Below are 17764 nucleotides of genomic sequence, written 5' to 3' on the forward strand. Positions count from 1 at the left end.
GCATCTATACATTTTATTTATTCCATTTTCCTGTGATAAATCAAAACATTACTGTTGTTTAAGTCAAGATCACAAATATCTCAAGTGAATAAAGCTGGTTTTCCTATTATAAACGATTAATTTATCGCATTGTTGGAGATCATAAAACTTGTTTTCCTGTGGCAGCAGGATCATTTTCTGGAAATCAAGAAAACAAAACCAAAGGCTGATCAACGCGATAGGACCGACCCGACATGTCATGCTGACATTACCCACACTAATGAGGTACTGTAAGTGGAGTCTTTTTCTATGTTGGGTTTGTGCTTTTCGTCTTTGGTGATAGAGGATAAATAAGTTCAGATCTCAAGAGAACAGCCGAGAATGACACGTTATCACAGAAAAATGCAGTCAATTAAGTGTTGCATGTCCGCTTAGGGCTTCCATAGAAAACTGTTAAAACTCCTTGGTGTGGTAAAAAGTAGCTCAACATCCACCTGCAGCAGCTCTAACAATAAAATAAACACAAATGCAACAGAAGAGGATTCATGAATAGAGGACCTTTTTACTGCAGAGTAAGCACTTTCTTCTGCTTAAGACTTAAATTCTGCAGAGTTTAGACACAGGGTCTTAAATTCTAGAGAGGCCAGGTCAGTACTTTTCCCTTTAGTTCATTTATCTCACTCACAGAGGGTTTTCATAGATTATCTTTATATCCTTGTGTCGCTACTTTTAAGTACAACTTCCCGTCGTTCCTCAGACATTTAACGATACAGACACGTCTTCAGATGTAATCGATGGACCATAAAAAAATACATTTACGACTGCAGTGAATCATCTTTCTTTGTATTTTATTTTGTCTCTCATTCATCACATTGCACACTTTTTCCTCATTGAACCCAGAAATGTCACAGGTTGAGACTGGAGACGACATGGAGGTTTCAGATTCTGAGGTTTTCCCCGTTTTTTCTTTCTCCTGTTATATTAACAAATATATACAGATATCCCAGGAAGAGCATTGTAATAATAATAATAATAATAATAATATTTAATCCTTTCCAATAATAACAATTAATTTAATAAATACTCAGTGTTCTTAACCACACGAGGAGAATGAGTTTGGGCTCACTCTTTTACCGACGGGATTGTCATCATCCCATACAAATAACAACACACACATATTCAGACTCTTACACACATACTCACATACTCACCTCGAGAAATTTGCACTGTCAAGTAAATACCTCCGTCCCATGTGTAAAATCAACTCTGCAGAAAAAGTTGATTGGTCAGCCCGTGAGTAGAGTCAACAGAGAGGCTGTTTACGTGCACAGCATGGCTCCAAAAGTGCCACTGCGATTGAGCACAACAGGTCAGAGGAGAATACAAAGTGTCCAACCAGTCCTACGGGAAATCCCCCTCGGACTCCTTCTCTTTAGTGTCCATTCCAGTGGCATGAACGAACGGCATCCAAACAGAGTGTGGAATGTTTTTGTCCCAAAACGGACTAACAGATGAAAACGTGACAGAGTGAAACGGCATCCACACATAAAACAACATGCACTGAAAAGCACCAGCACGCAAATTATAAAAGAGCCCAGTTTTGTTCTTCCACACATGTACAGTAATATATACACACTCACACAGAGAGAAACACACAGCTGCAGGTCTGCCAAACCAATAGAAAAAAAAACAAAAAACATTTTGCTAGCAGGTCGCCACGGGAAAATAAACAGTTTTTGTTTTTTTTAACTGTACAAGGCTGAGGAGAGAACCAGTCCAGCAGAGCTGTGAAAAGAGGCTTTTTCTTGTCTCAGCATTGTAAGGAAGAGGATGATGACCCTCGTGTAGAGAGATGACACATACTGTATGAGGATGAATGTAGAAGCTTCATGGGAGATGTTCGTGCACTAGCAGAAGACACTGCGTGCAAAATAACAAACAAAAACACTCTCTATTAAGAATCCCAAAGCAGTCCAGCTCCTCCTTTCGGTAAGGGAAACACTCCTGAAGGGATGGACATTTAGATGAAATGTTAATCAACATTTTCTTAAGTGCAAGCACAAAGCGGACAGGCAGAAGCACAAGCAGGTGGAACGAACAGTTAGCAAAGTCAAAAAGTGGCTTTTTAAAGTACTTGAATGGCTTTTGAAAGGTGTTATAGGAAACGCAATCGGGTCATGAGAGCACTAGGAAGCAGGTTAAGATGGCTTCTGAGGAGGGAAGAAAGTGCTGGGTAAGTTGGGTTATAAAAGGCCTGCAGGTCCCTCAGTGTGGTGCAGGTTGGAGAACACTAGCAGGTAGCTGCTAGCTTGAAGGTTTCACACCTTATTATTATTAGGACACACGAGATGAACCGCCTAAAAACGCCTCAAAAAACGACAAGGGGTGTTTTTGCCAATTTTGAGTGAGTGCACTTTGCTTGGCTCAGACATCAGTAGGCATCGACCGTTGCCATTGATTGCGGCCATGTTCCTCTAAGGCCGCGCTCAGGTTGGTAAGCTCTTATGCTGTTTCATTACCGCACGGCTCTGTTCTGAGTTCTCAGTCATATTTAGCGTGCCTGATTCTGTTAAACTGTTCTCGGGCCTCCTGATGGATGGGTAACTAAAAAGACAACAGACCGAAGGATAAATGATGTCAAAGCACAGACTGTACTAAACATGAATGTAGTCTCAGTGACATCGACCATGGGCTTCTGAAGATGGTGGCTGCCATATTGGGAAAGCTACCTCTATATAACTTCTGATTAATCTAGAAACAGGAAAGGAGGTGGAGCTGAGGCGGGGGCCTTTACCCTCCCAGCGTACAGCTACAACTCCCCCGTCTGTCAATCAATCAGCCACGCCCCTAATTGTGCAAATATATGTGGAACTCTCAGCCTTAATATCATCCAAACAGATGAGTTATATAAAGTCTAATCTGTACAGATTTTACCAAGAAGAAGAAATGAGCTACAGAAAATAAACCCATGTGTTTGTACCCGTTTATAAATGTGATTCTTTTTGCTGTAGCTTTTTAACATGGGACCTAATGCAAATCTTTGGTTTTAGAAACCAGTGTCAAGTGGACACTTAAGGAACTGCAGCTTTTTACACTCGTATTGGATTTATTTTCAATATTGGCGGATGCTGCTTTGTTCAAAGATGAAATCACAACAACCTATTAGCAGTGGTCAACAAAGGCTAGTTGTTAGCATCCAGCTACTTGTTAGATACTATTTGTGTTAGTTAGAAAGTAAAATAAAAAGCTAATATAACCCGTAGTTTGGTAGCTTTAATTCTTAGCTAATTTTAAACGTAAGCTTGAAACAGAAAACTGGTGAACATCATTGGAGCTAATGTAATTTTGGCTAATGAAACATAGTAAGAGCTTGAATGCTATTAGCTGTTAAATAAAGTTAGATTATTAGATGTTAGATGTCTTTTTACTTTTGAATATTGGCAAATTTCCCCTGACGATTTTCCCCAATCACATGTCTGAATGACTTCAAAACTGGAATAAAACATCTCTTGAGCTTCCCACTCTGAGCGTGACGTCAAAGGAAACGGCTTTTAACGATACTTGTGATTTATTTTTCGGCTTGAGCTTTTATGTCCTGGTTCACGTTTGGTGGTAAAAACTTGAAAATGTTCACTTGCTGTTTTTCCCCCCATGACTACTCTTGTCCGAACACAGTGGCCAGGGGGACAGTGCGGTCCGAGCTCTGGCCCTCCACGTCCATGTCCATCAGGTTGGGTTTTGTGGTGCCGGCACTGCTGCTGTCCCCAGAATCCAGGGGGCTGTCACAGCTGCTGCCCGGGGAAGAGCTGAGGGTCCGAGAGAGAGAGCCCAGCTTCCAGGGGTCGGCTCTCATCCTGGCCGGAGTGGGCCGAGGCCTGGGTGCGAATTCAAGAGTCTTGGGTCTCTCCAGGGGGCTTATGAGGCAGAGAGGACGTTGGTCAGGTATTGGTGGAGCCGGGGCTTTACGCCGCTGAGGGATCGGGAAAATGGTGGAGGGGTCGGGAAGGCGAGGGAAGTCCAGGCTATCTGAGGTTCCTGAGTAATTAGGGAGAGAGAAAGTAGTATCAGTATAACAAAAAAAAGAAATGAAGCAAGAAAAAAATCTACTTAAATATAAAGATTAGGTTGTTTTTTTAGCTCTAAATATGTTCAATTTCATCCAAAACTTATTTCAGGGTCTGGCAGGGAGGATTGTAAGAGGATATAAAGTGTTTACAATGAGAGAGAGAATGTCTTTACTACTATTAGTATAGGATGACAGGGTTTCCTACAAGCCTTGCTCTTGTGTAGAGAATTATAATCCGTCTTTCACTTGTAAAAGCAATACTTTAAAGACAGTTAAAGACAATGGTTGAATAAAAACAAATCCCTGAATTTGTCTCAACAAATGTTGGATAAATTGACGTTAAACTGTGTTCAGATGTAAATGGTTCACTAAGTATGTTGAGCAATCAGATATGACAGGATGCAATGCGATACGATACACTTTATTGTCCCCTTTGGTAAATTTGTCTTGAAGTGCTGCACACCTTTATCTGCCTTCACAGGTAAAAACTATTTTTTTTAAAAAGGCCAGAAAGCAGCAGAGCGTGAGTCTGGGTCACAAGCAGGGAAATGCAAACCGAGAGTACATGAATGAGTGTGTCACTGTACCTTTGTTAGAGGACCTGTGTTGTACTCCAGGTGGAGGAGGCATGGGCATGCTCCCGTCTGACGGCGTCCTGTGATGTCCCAGAGTCTGAGCTCGAGGTCGTATTGCCCCATCTGAAGGCGTCCGTCTGTGTCCTCTGTTCAAGGCCATGGTTGCAGACACGTGAGTTGGCGTGAGCGACTGGTTGGGCTCCTTCTTGAAGCTCTCTGCCCGCAGGTCCAGGAGCGGGTTGAGGGCGGGAGCCGGCGTTGCTGCCGGAGTTTTGACCCCTGTCATCGGGGTCAGGGGGTAATCGTCCGGGTCGGAGGGGAGGAGGGACTTGGTGGAGTTGCAGTCGGACAGAGAGGACAGGGAGAGGAGTGTGACGGACGGGGAGGGGTCAAGGCAGGGGAGGGCTGAGTCGTGATGTCTGGAGAGGGAGAGGGAGAGGTTTCTGCTGGGCGGTGAGGTGCTGCGACGGAAACGTCCCGTGCGCTGGAAGAGACCGTCCTTCTTCTTCCGCTGCTCCTCTTTGAGGTCCTGCTCGTCCTGAACCACCTGAACACAACATAAGCAAAGGTTAACAACATGTCACGTACAAAATGTAAGACTTTCTCTGCCTCATAATCACTATCTTTCTAAAGCTAAATAATTAAACACAAATCATTACTTTGATGATTGCATTACTCTAAACTGTGCGTCTGCTCCTTTCCTCTGATCACAAACAGAATCCCTTAAAACACAGAATCTATGAGGGGCTGGAAAGTGTCCATGCAGACCTCGGTCCATGCTGACTCGACAGCAGCGCTCATTTCCTGCTGATAATTTGGCAGCTTGTTCATCCTGTTTCATCTCGTCCTAAAGCGATCCATCAGTCTGAGATCTGGAGACTGAGCAAGTGATCTGAGTCACGTCAATGTTACTGTAAGGTTCAGTCGTGAAAAAAAAAAAAGAGTATTTTGTGACTATAATATGTGCATTCAGTGCAGACTTTCAAAAAAATATGAATTAATTAATCAGGAATTACTTTAATATCCTGTAAGGAAAGTCTTGTTTAAAGACAAGCTAGCAAAATGAAATGTCCTAATAAAAACTTGAGCTCGTAAATAACCCAAGCTGCCAGTTAGACAGGGTTGGTACCAGAAAGAAAACTAATGTATGTAACAAAAAATATTGAATAAATTACATAAAAATGGTAAGAAATACAAACATAATCTATTGACTGATGTATTTCAACTCAACATGTTGACATATCTGCTACAGAAACTGCTGTGCTCTTTGCATTTAGACATTTGAAACCCCAGCCAACCTGTTTATTTTCTTATTCTACAAATGCCTGAAATGATTATTGTTTGTCTTTGTTTGTGGTCCTTTTTGTCTTTATATTAGTTGTAAAGGCGCTTTTGTCAAAAGCGACATACATGTGAGAGTGAGTAGGACACAAGCAAAAGGAGGAAACAGTGTCATTAAGTGTCAACACTCAGTTTTTTATAGAATAAACACCCTGACATGTTAACCTGTTTATCAGCATCATTATAATGTTTAGTGTAGGGTGAGTTTCTACAATTCTACAATTCACTTAGCAGACGCTTTTATCCCAAAGCGACGTACATCAGAGAGTAAGTACAACACGAGCAAGGATCTAGAAAAAAGGGAACAATGTCAGTAAGAGCAAACGATCAGCTTTGAGTCTGATTGGACACACAGGTGCTGACAGGAAGTGACCAGAGGCAAAGCACAACATTGAGGGCAGTTCTTGAGAGCTCTAATCAGTATAGAAACCATCTTATAAGTCGTCGTTATCAAACAAGCTCGCCCTTCAGACGAGTTTGGTCGTGTTTAAAGAAGTGGACTGTTTTGCATACTTTTGTTTCTAGATATTTAAACTCATTATTAACTGTACTGAGACTTATAGGATGGAATATTTAAAGTCTACATTTTCTGTTGTTGATATATTTGAGATTCTACATAAAATGGAAATTCCGGTCATTTCAAACTTTCTGGCTCCAGCACAAAGAAAAACATGTAACCAGCTCAAAACTCTGTAACGTGCAAACATGATGCATTTAACATGTATACAACTGGATGTGTCCCAGTGCAAATATTAGTATCCCTCACTCTTTTTCATACACATCAGCTCTTTCTTAGAGGAAAAATCAAAAGGACTAATCGAGCAATGGAAAGACATATTCAGTGTGTAAAGTAAGATCTCCTTCCTATAACACCTGAAGTGGTGTTAAGATTGTTAAAGTGATTCTTAGAGCTAGTCGACTTTAACTTCTATAACCATCATTAGCAGTCCTCTTTCATTATTATAGTTGCTAATGTTATTATTAGAATGATTTCAGTTTCTTTCTTCCTCACCTGCAGTTTTCCGAGCTGCAGCAGGTCTTGCCCGAAGCCGACAGACGCCAGCAGAGAGGCACAGCCCAGCAGCAACATGTCGCTCTTCTTCCTCTGGCTGCTGCGGCGGAGCGAGTCCTGGTAGCTTGCCCCCGTCCACAGGCTTGACCCGGATCCATGACATGAGCCAACACCAGCAGGTAACGTGTTGGGGCCCAGGCTGCTCCAAAGGGACCCCGAGTCCTCCGTGGCCCCGTTGCTGCTGGTCTCTGAGGGCTGCATGGACCCCGGGGACTCCTCAAACTCACCGCACTCCTCTGTTCGAGCAAGAAAGCAAAGTTTAAGGTGAATCTCTCGACACTAACTTGACGCAGAATTTCAAAGTGAAAATTGAAGACTTACCCATTTCATTGAGGCTGGAGAAGCCGGCTGTCATAGGTGCATGTTTAGGGGACTTCCCAAGATTTGGTGCACTGGACGACCACACTTTGCATCCTTCACCCAGCGATTTCAGTCTGCAAACACACACACAAACACACACACACACATAACACTAAGTAACAAAGTGCTACAATATTGTCTTCAGACTGAGAGAAATAAAAATCCAGAAGCTTCATGTCACATGAGGACAGTCATCATCACAACATGGATTTTTTTTGTCTGTCTTATTTTCCAGAGACAATAACGCCGCTTCTCACCCGTTTAAACTCTGTGATGAGAAATTGATTGAAAAGTTTTTGTTGTTCTGTGAGGAACAACAATCTGTAAAAAAAAATACATGAGAAAAGGTTGTTTTCTTCTGGTCTGTGATAACTGTGATTACCCACTCACTGTGGGTGAACACAAAACAAACTTATGATCCACTTTTAGACACTTCAGTTTGATGAGGTACATTGTGATTAGTGCATCTCACGTTTCAGAGATCACTGTTAGGTATTTCACACTGTTTACAGAGTTGTTTCTTTGTGTGTTAGATTCCCTTTAATCAGTGTAAAGCTAATCATGTGATCATCAAATTAACAACATAGATTCAGAATAAATTTTACAAATCCTGATGTACTCTTCCTCAAAACAAATTTGAGCTTTTTTATGTCACGTTATTCTTCTGCTCACAGCATTCCATAAGAAATATGTTCACTTTTACTCCAGTACAACTATTTCACAAAACATACAAAGAGCTCATGAAATAAGTTTAAACTTTAAATTGTACAAGAACAGCTGCCATTGGATAATAAAAATAAATGTAATTGTCCACTCTTTTAATTCTGTCTGTATTTATTTTATACAACCACTTTTTATTGTTTCTGCCTTCTTTGACGTTTTGTTAATTAACTTTAATAATAATTTAAAATAACAAGCATATAAATACAAATATTTGTCGGGATGATGATTCTCTAATCACCTGTTACGGCTACATTTAAAAAAGACTTTGTGTAAACGAGTGTCATACTTTTCCTCCCCGCCGACCCTCTCTTTCTGGTGGGTGGAGCTCGGTCCCCAGGTGCGTCCCTTCTTCTTGCTGGTCGTCAGGTCTTCCTTCTTGCACACGGCACTGCGTCCCCACGTCTTACTGCCGTCACTCGGCGTCACTGATGTACAGAGAGAAAACCCTTATTATTTTAATCCAGTCCTCTCAGACAGGATACTCAATAAAACATTTTTTGGCAGTTTTTCACTCACGTCTGATGGCTCTCAGCCGGGGTATGACTCCCGGGCTGGCAGGTGGGGTGGTGCTCTCGCTGCCCTGAGTCTTCCTCTTGTCCACGCTGGGAGACGCCTGGACTGTGATTTTATGTTCAAAGCCTGCAGGTGAGAGAAGAGAAGATGTTTGTGTTTTCATCCTTTACATTTGCAAATGAAACTTTACACAATGAGATGCCGTCTACTCATAACCTTAAATTAAATTAAGAGATTCCCTGTTGGTTCAGGGCTCAGGTGTCTCACCAGTCAGTTACTTTGAATCTTTTCCCTTGTGAGCTCTCTACTGTTCAATAAAATAGAATCATGCCCCCAAGACAAACAGCATAATTGTTCTGGATTTTACCATGCATGCAGCAGGTATGATGGCAGAACATTTCCCTGAAATAGGGATATAATATAACAAGAATCATCAAATGTAATGTGGACAACCTACGAGAAATCAAAATGTGCAAAAACATGTGAAAACATGTGGAACACTTGTTCGCACATATTAAAATCCATGTGGTTTGTTTGTTGTGAATTTGGAAGTCCACATACATTTTAATTTTCCACTTGTGCTCCATATTTTGCAACACGTGATCCCACTGAAGAACAGGGGAAAATCGTGCTTTTTTTCTGCCAGGTTAAGGCTGAAACAAATAGTCCCTTTGTCAATTACCTGACAGGCAGAACAGAAATCCTTTTCAGTAGTGTAAGTTAAAGTTTTTGTAATTTGTTAAGTTTAATACCAAACCCTTTTCTTCTATATCCTGGTAAAATGTAATGATGTGTAAGGAAGTTCCAATAAATAAACTGTAAAAAAATATATATATTGTATGAATGTAAAAATGATTATGGAATTATTGGATTTCAGTGTTTGGTTATATTTTCATCAAAATAAAGATAAATAAACATGAACTTGTTTGTCTAGTCTCATAGGGCTGTTTAAAACCACAATTTACACCTGAATCACCAAAACTGCATCTAACAGGAAACTCTAATTCCTCAGATTAAAATAACCTGACTGCAGTTCCTCTGTCACCCACCAGATGGCAGACTGATGCAGTTGCTGTCTCTGCCAAGTTTCATCAGACGACTCTTCTTGAAGTGACCCTTCCTCTTCTTCACGCTGGGTTTCTCCTGGTACACCTGGTGGATGATGATGTTCAACTCTCGCTCCACGATGTCGATCTCCCTCTCGGCCAGCTCCTGCTCTCGCCTCCTCAGCTGCTCCTCCTGCTCCCTCTGTTCCTCAGCCGCCCGAGCCAACGCCTCCTCCCAAGATCTCAGCTCCTGTAGAGAGAGAGAGAGAGGAGAGGAGAGGAGAGGAGAGAGGAGAGGAGAGGGGAGAGGAGAGGAGAGGGGAGAGGAGGAGAGAGGAGAGAGGAGAGGAGAGGAGAGGAGAGGAGAGGAGGAGAGAGGAGAGGAGAGGAGAGGAGAGGAGAGAGGAGAGGAGAGGAGAGGAGAGAGGAGGAGAGAGGAGAGGAGAGGAGAGGAGAGGAGAGGAGAGAAAGAAAAAAGTGTAGAAGTATAAAAAAGAGGATGTTTATGAAAACAAAAGGAAGTGAGGAGATGAGAGTAAAGGAGATAGGAGGAAATGGGAGGATGAGGAAGTGATAAAGGGGTGGAAGAGGAGAAGGAGAAGATGATAGGAATAGGGTAAAGACAAGGAGGAAAGAAAGGAAAAGAGGAAGTAGGGGAAGAGAAATTAATAAGAAAAAGAAAATGATTGGAAAAGAGAGAGGATAAGAAAAGGGTGAAGAGGGGGAGAGAAAGGTGTTATTAGCACATCAGCACCTCCTGTCACACCTCCTCTGTTAGACTTGTTGCTAAGTTAATGTTGCTAAGGTAAATCTGAGTTGGAGAAAAAGTGAAGTGTTGTCATTCCTCCCACCTTTACCATGAAACTCTTCTGTTCTTTGGATCAGACTCTAATTTTAAACCTACTATTAAAAAAACAAGTCTCTGTGTTTTTGGTCAGAATTGTCACCTTCTCTTTGGCCCGCAGCTCGTCAAACATCTGCTGGATCTCCAGCCTCCAGTCCTCCTGCAACGAGTGGAACGACTCCAGAGGCATCTGAAACATGGCCGACTGCTCGATGGCCAGCAGTCTTCTCAGGATGCTGGTGAAGGAGGGTCTGCTGCGTGGGTTCGAGCTCCAGCACTCTGCAGGGCAAGACGCGACAGAGTGCACACACACACACACACGAATGAAAAGCATTCATTTACCCTCTCTATCTCCACCTACTTTAACCACTAACATTAAAATATCTCAAATATGTTCAACTCCTGCGTGTGACATTTTACATTTGTAAAGTAACACAACAGAGTAGCAACTTTTAAATCTTCTAAAGTTTATTCTTTAAGGATTAAAACAATTATGTCCCAAGTGGCAATTTAAATGACTAAAAAAAGTATTTATTGTTGATCGATAAATACTTTAAAAAATCTAAACGCAACAGTACCATATAAAAACTATCAAATAAAAAGTGCTCCTGGCAGTAAAGGCGGCAACATGAGACATGGAGGCGAGCAGCATGGGACGGCATATGGCGACCATCATGAGCCAAACCCTGAGTGACAGTGTTGCAGAAACACGGTGCACACCTACAGTAATCTGCTGAGCCACACTCATGATCACTGCTGCCTCTAAACCACAGACACAAACATGGACTGAGACAAGCACCAAGAGAGGCAAAGTAAGAGTGCCACCAGGAGGGGGGGGGGGGGGGGGGGGGGGGGGGTTCATATTTTTACAGCAGGTAAGACTCTCTATGAGGTAACCTTAAATTAGCATAAAGAGTGAAGGGATGAAGTCGGAGCGGGAGGAGATGAAAGTGAGATGATGACAGGAGTAAACAGAGTGTGGAGAGATTAGCGGTAGAACATGGAAAGGATGAAGAGGAGTGTAGGGGAGGACGAGGACGAGAGGAGGAAAAGAGCTTTAAGAGCAGAGAGGGAGAGGACTGAAGTTTGCCTGACAGTTAAGAAACAGCTCCTTTCTTTTTATTACAAGTAAAAACACAGCCACGTAGCGTACTCATCGCTACAGAAAGACGTTTTGGAAAAGGCATGTGTGTGTTTAAACAGAGACAACCTCAACTGGGAAACAAGAGCTCTTTAATGCTCTGTCACTGTTAGCGTTGAGCTGCCGGATTATTTGCAAGGTGAAAAGGAGAATCTTGCCCTGGGGATGTCAGGCGATGCGTGAAGATGTAAAAAAAAGCTACTTAATGAAGACGTTCACACGGATTCCATCCTTTTTTAACTCTCAATGTCCGTCCACCAGATGCAAAAAATCATCGTCTATAACCAATCAGTATACGGTTGTTTTATAGTAAAGACGAGATAACAATTGCACTTTTTTCAAGGTGAATTTTTAACATGTTTAGGGTCATATCTAATGAAATATGGAGTGCTAAAAAGCACAGAAAACATAAAGCTAAACTTTCCAACCCTGAATGAAGAGAACAGGTTCCGTTCTCCATAATATCACAAGTATTGACTTGATTTCTGAATTGTTACAGGGGTCCATGGCTGCTTACCTCCCAGCAGCTGAGCGAAAGGTTCAGGGCACGTTGAGGGGATGGGGAGAGTCAGCTTGTTCATGGCGACACCGTAAGCCACGGCCAGAGCGTCTATCTCCCTGTAGGGAACCTCGCCGGTCAGCAGCTCCCACAGCAGGACACCGAAACTGTGACAAATGACAAAAGAGGAACAACATTTCAGGTGCTATAACATCCTTCTTAGGTTCAGTAACATCTAAAGTCTCAACATTACTGAAGACTGACTCACTTTGACATAATACTTTCATGAATGGACATGTATGTATGAGGTGAGGCATGTGGGAATGTGATGAAGGTTATCTTTTTTGTTTATAGAGAAGCACAGCACATTTATTTGTAAAATGTGCAGCGGCAATAAAAGTATTTTATTCTATTCTACATTCAAAACACGAGCAAACAGCACTCAAAATAACGATAGCTTCACTTTAACCAAATCAAAAGTGAAAATGTGCTTACAAGTGAATCCATCAGTGTATAGAATAACAGTCACGTGTGAGATGTTAGCCGTTGTGTTAGTCAAATGAATAGAGGTTAAATGCGTGAAACAGGTGCTGTACCTCCACACATCACTGCTCTTGGAGAAGAGGGAGAGCTTGATGACCTCCGGGGCCATCCAGGCGTACGTCCCCGCCGCACTCATTTTGGTCGTCTGGTGCCATTCCCTGGCCAAACCGAAGTCTGTGATCTTCAGGATTTTACAGCTCAAGTCCTCCCGCTCCACCGGCTCCAGGATGAGGACTGAGGGAGAAGAAAGATCAATGTTAAGACACAGCTGCACACAAAGTAAGAATGGCACAACAATAACAAATAAAAACTTCTTCTGTAACTTTGAGGTTTATAAACGCTCCCTGACAAGAGATTAAAATGACACGAACAGCTAAATGTAGAGTTAAAAAACTCTTTTTAGAGCTCAAGGAGTAAAAATGTAATGGTTCTAACGTCAAATATGCAATGAAGTTATGATATGTTATGATAGGAAATAGAATACTTTAGGTTTGAACATAATTCATATTAAGGTGAGCGGCTTGAAGACCTTATTTTGGTGGTGATGGGACATTTCTCAGTTTGTACATGTTCACTTAGAGGAGTCATTATTTGCATTGAATCTACAAAACAATACATCTTTAAAATCTTTGTGAAAAAGAAAACATGCTGGTTTAACATCAATAATCAAATCAAATGTAAGATTTCCGTTTGTTTTTTTCCCTTTTGGATTTTATGCATATAAAGGCATTGTTTATTTTTGGTTGGTGTTTTTTTAAAAACCCAGTTTCTTTTCCAGTTCATGAATACTCTGTAACACTGTGAATGTGCCCATTAAAAAGAAAAAGAAAAAGGTCTTCATGTTCAATAACACAGTCATGTTTACATTGCAGGTGTGGCCGCAGCAGTGTGCTCTTCAGGTTTCTGCTGTACATAAATATCAGCTGTGCAGTCAGAGCAGGCTGCAGCATTTGATGTGTTCAGCATGTATACATGCGGTCACACAGTCTTTTGAATAGTATCTTCTTCACACTATTCCTTGTTAATGTTGGCGTCTCTGTGTTTCTCTGTACGACTTCCTCCTTCATTTCCGTGTGCGAGCTGGTTATGGAAATGTTTGGAGTGTACACAGTTCACAGGCAGGTGGGGGTCACTTTCTCTCTCTCTCACTTATCTACAGGCTTATGCAAAAAGAGGTGGAGGGAAGGAGGCTGCACACACACAGCGGTGTCTTTGTATACACAAATGTATGCACACACACACACACACACACACACACACACACAAACTCAACCTTTCACGTGATACAGGTGTGCCTCTCTGTTTTCCTGCTCTGTCCACAAGCTCACGAGCAGAACAGTTTCACTGATAAAGGATTGATCTCAGGCGGGTCTGCACTTTTATCCATAGTCAGAAACCAGTTTTCACATCATCTACTGAGATGAAAGTAGTGTTAATAAACCACAACCCAAATCAAAGTCATGTTTAAAATGTATAAGATCACTTGTGCTTATGATAATATTAATGATTCATGGACGCGTGAGCGGTGCTTCATGTTGTTGCTGGTCAACTGGATGTTTAACTGCTTTATATTGCAGCAATAACAAATGGTTGATCCGCCAGTTAATTTATCAAAATGTATTTTGAAAATCAGCAAATCAAACCCTCATTTCTCTTTTTTTTAGGTTTCATATACCTTTTAAGTTTGAGGCTAAGTCAATGAATACACACAAAAATGGCTGGTCAAGAGAAGAGACGCTGACCATACCGAGAATTGGCAAAAATAGGAATACGGCATTGATATTTGAGCTTTGATCACCAAAATCGTCGGCGAGAGGAGAACATCCTCAAGTCAAAGTGGACTTTTGTGCCAAATCTGAATAAAAAAAAATCTCCCAAAGGGTTTCGGAATTATCATGTTCAAAAGAATAGGAGGAAAATGCCAAACCTAATTTTTCTGATACGTTTGTCACTGTGAGGGACAGCCGTCTTCTCATGGCTAACTCTCTCTCTCGCTCTGTTTGTCTCTGGAAAAACTAAAGATGGAGTTCAGACAGACAGAACAGGAGGATGAGATGTGTTTGCATGCTAAGATTGCTGTGTCCTCTGCCTCTCCTGATTTTCTGTGATAAATGTGGAGCACATCCACACATGGAGGGTGGAGGAGGAGCGCAGGGTCGGGAACACAGCGAGGAGGCGTCACATAGAAACTGAATGGATGCGAAGACGCGTGAGCGTAGCGGCACTTCCACCTGCTCCCACTCTGCCCCCCCCCCGTTCCTGGTTTAATTATAAAAACATGAACGTGTTTCATCTTTCACACCTCGAGATGGTACTTCTCAGCTTCTTGACACCAGCTGCACATGTTTCATTCACCAGGTTGAGGACATCCGAAGGAGCACAGCACATTTAAATTCAAGCGAAGAAGAATAAATATTAGAATATAGATATTGTGGTGAAGTGGTTCTATTTTCTCTGTTAATTCAAAGGCCCTGATTGTAATGTTCCAGCTTTTAAATGGATTCTACCCGCAAAGATGTCAATATAACAAAAGGGCCCTTATCTGATTAAATGTTTGGTGAAGATGTACCCATTAGGACTTCATCAGTATACCTGTGTGGAGTGCCGACTTAGAGGTGCAGAGGAGCCATTAGGCCACAATCCAGAAACTCTAGTTACAGCCAAGTATCATTGCTCAGCTGTCAAAAACACCTGCTAAGTGGCCAGAGAGTCAAACTTTCAGCCCACAGGGAGCAGCAGTTTTCTTTGAGTCCACCGTGATCAAATGTTGATTCAACCTTTAAACACCGCCCTTGTTCTCTCTGCCTCCCTGGACTCTGACCCCCCGCTAAGTGTTCAGAAATGCTACTGAGTCAGTGTTTGAGCACAGATAGAGGAGTGACCAGCCAGGCTTTAACCCGACTTAATGATCCACAGGCTGGTTAGTCAGCGCAGGTGACACATTAGCAAACAGCCCGATCAGATAAGTCACCACTCAGGAATGCAATCAAAGGTCCTCCGAGTGACGGTATTTCCCCTCAGAGCCAATAAGGTTAAAGTGTATAACACCTTAAATGAGACACGTAACAAGTTTGGCATGTGGTGGCTCTAATCTGGAAACTCCCGGCCAGTCCCACAGAAGAAAAGCTGCAGATCTAACCGTCACACTGGGTCGGCACTTGTGAAAGATTACACGGATAACAATAGAATAAAGAGTGTTTAGCAGTAGAAAAAAAAAGCTAATTGTGACGACAACAATTATACTGGATGTTTGTGCTGGGTGCTTAGGGTGTGAGCAATTTAAGCATCAATTAAAGGGAAAGGGAGGGAATTACATTCTCACTTAGTAAAAAAAAAAAAAACCTTAAAAGTCATTTCTTCAAGACATCATAGCATCTTTGATTTGTAGTTCCTCTGAAATGAGTGTGTAACAGCTAGTTAGCAAACCTAATTTGTAGGAATATTTTAGAATTCCTAACAAAACAAAAATGATAAAAAATTACAAGCTGTAATAAATAACACTAGATTTGCCAGATTCTGCATGTCTATGAAGAAATCTAAAAATGAACATACAGTATTTGTCACCGTTTGTCATCATGTTTTGAAGTATTTTATTAAACACTGAATGAAGGAACTACAATGACTGGACTTGAACATAGACAAACTGAGCCACTATGTTGTCACTCTGTACTGCCTCGCCTTAAATAAACTGTGTTGGACGGCGACCAATCAGCTGATCAGAGTTTTTTGGGGCGTGGTCATCCGAGAAGTCAGCTGAGAGATTTAGTCAGTCCGATCAGCTGATCAGGATGCTGCAGGTGGTGCAACCTGTCAGAGTCAACACTGTCACGATCACGACACATCACAATAACCTCAAGAACAAAGTGTGCTACAAGTACAAATTCAAAGCAGGTTTAAAGCTCAAATGTATCCTCAGATCTGCTTTAAGGATGAGCTAAAAAAATACGTATTCAACCTTACATTGACACTGGTTAATACACTAGTAGTAGTTGTAGTTGTGGCCTTTGCCTGTTTTTCTCAGTTGACACGTTGTTTTGTGATGTTTTGGCTCCGGATCAGTTCAAGTCTGCTGTGTCATTAACTTAGCTGTTATGGTAACAAGGGCAGAGGTCACAGACTGAAAGTATGACACTGGGAAAGAAGAGAAGAAATCCCTCCTGCCCCTATGAGAGCACTGTTTTCTTTTTTTTTTACGGCTCAGTTTTCTACATTATTTAAGTTTTCACATCCGTTCTTTTGAGGGCCTAAGAACACTGACTGAGTTTTTTTGGCGCCGGAAGCGTCCACAACCTCAATTTCAAAGGGCTTCTCAACAGTGCTTGCTGTTGCTAGGTTACAGAAGTTGTGCCACGGCACTTCCGCATCCCTTGGTAATGACTGTTGAGTCTATTTTTAGTTGCTCTGTATGCTTCATTTTTGCTTTTGTTCAAGGTAATTTTTTTTAAAATTGTAATAGTAATTGAAAGGAACGATGTCCTGGTATGGAAGCGGCTATAGACCTGATAATTGGACCCTCTAAAGAAATGACTCTGGGTGCACGAGGTGGATGAATTAGCCATTGTTCCTGACAAAGTTGATGTCAGAAATCCTGCCCTTACTTGATTTTGATCGGTCGGTGAACGAGGAGTGACAACCACTGGCATGACGGTGTTCTGAAATGTTACACCTCCTTAACTTCAGCATGTTGCCGCTCTCCTGTTAGCACGCCGATGTTAGCATTGCTTTAGCCACACAGAGCTGCTAGCGTTCTTGTCTGACCAATCACAAATGTTTTTTTTTATGCAGGCTACGGGGCAGGATTAACCAGCATGAAGACAATTATTTTGTAAACAAACAAGATGGCTGCCAATGAAGCGTAACAATCTGGATGAGCTGAGGGAAGAACTGGACTGAAGTTGATATTGTGCATGTGAAAAACAAATATTAAATGTAAGCTCCTAAAAGATACCAAACATTTGTGCATATGAGGCTTGATGTAGAAGACATATGAATCAGATCCTAGCTTGCCCGAAGACACTCGTTTCGTGGCTTTGGTTGGTTTTAGTGTCCGGATGCATATTAC

General features: G+C 41.8%; 1 protein-coding gene across 2 annotated transcripts in view; it reads right to left on the reverse strand.

Annotated features, from left to right (window-relative positions):
* The window catches only part of map3k10 (mitogen-activated protein kinase kinase kinase 10), a 136155-nt gene that overhangs the window by 102290 nt on the left and 16101 nt on the right, over positions 1-17764 (reverse strand). Inside the window, exons 2-11 of one of the 2 annotated variants that reach the window (XR_009674188.1) lie at positions 12756-12936; positions 12178-12326; positions 10623-10798; positions 9679-9925; positions 8633-8755; positions 8403-8541; positions 7355-7467; positions 6974-7269; positions 4633-5167; positions 1699-4014 (exon numbers count right to left, since the gene is read on the reverse strand). Coding sequence is in view for 1 of the 2 variants with exons in the window: in XM_061046862.1 (XP_060902845.1) it covers positions 3635-4014; positions 4633-5167; positions 6974-7269; positions 7355-7467; positions 8403-8541; positions 8633-8755; positions 9679-9925; positions 10623-10798; positions 12178-12326; positions 12756-12936 (2339 nt within the window). In the remaining variant the exon portion in view is untranslated. Of the gene's footprint in view, positions 1-810; positions 4015-4632; positions 5168-6973; positions 7270-7354; positions 7468-8402; positions 8542-8632; positions 8756-9678; positions 9926-10622; positions 10799-12177; positions 12327-12755; positions 12937-17764 lie in introns of those variants that run through there. The other variant, XM_061046862.1, reaches the window with a different exon arrangement.

Source organism: Labrus mixtus, chromosome 9, assembly GCF_963584025.1.
Source record: "Labrus mixtus chromosome 9, fLabMix1.1, whole genome shotgun sequence".
Lineage (NCBI taxonomy): Eukaryota > Metazoa > Chordata > Actinopteri > Labriformes > Labridae > Labrus > Labrus mixtus.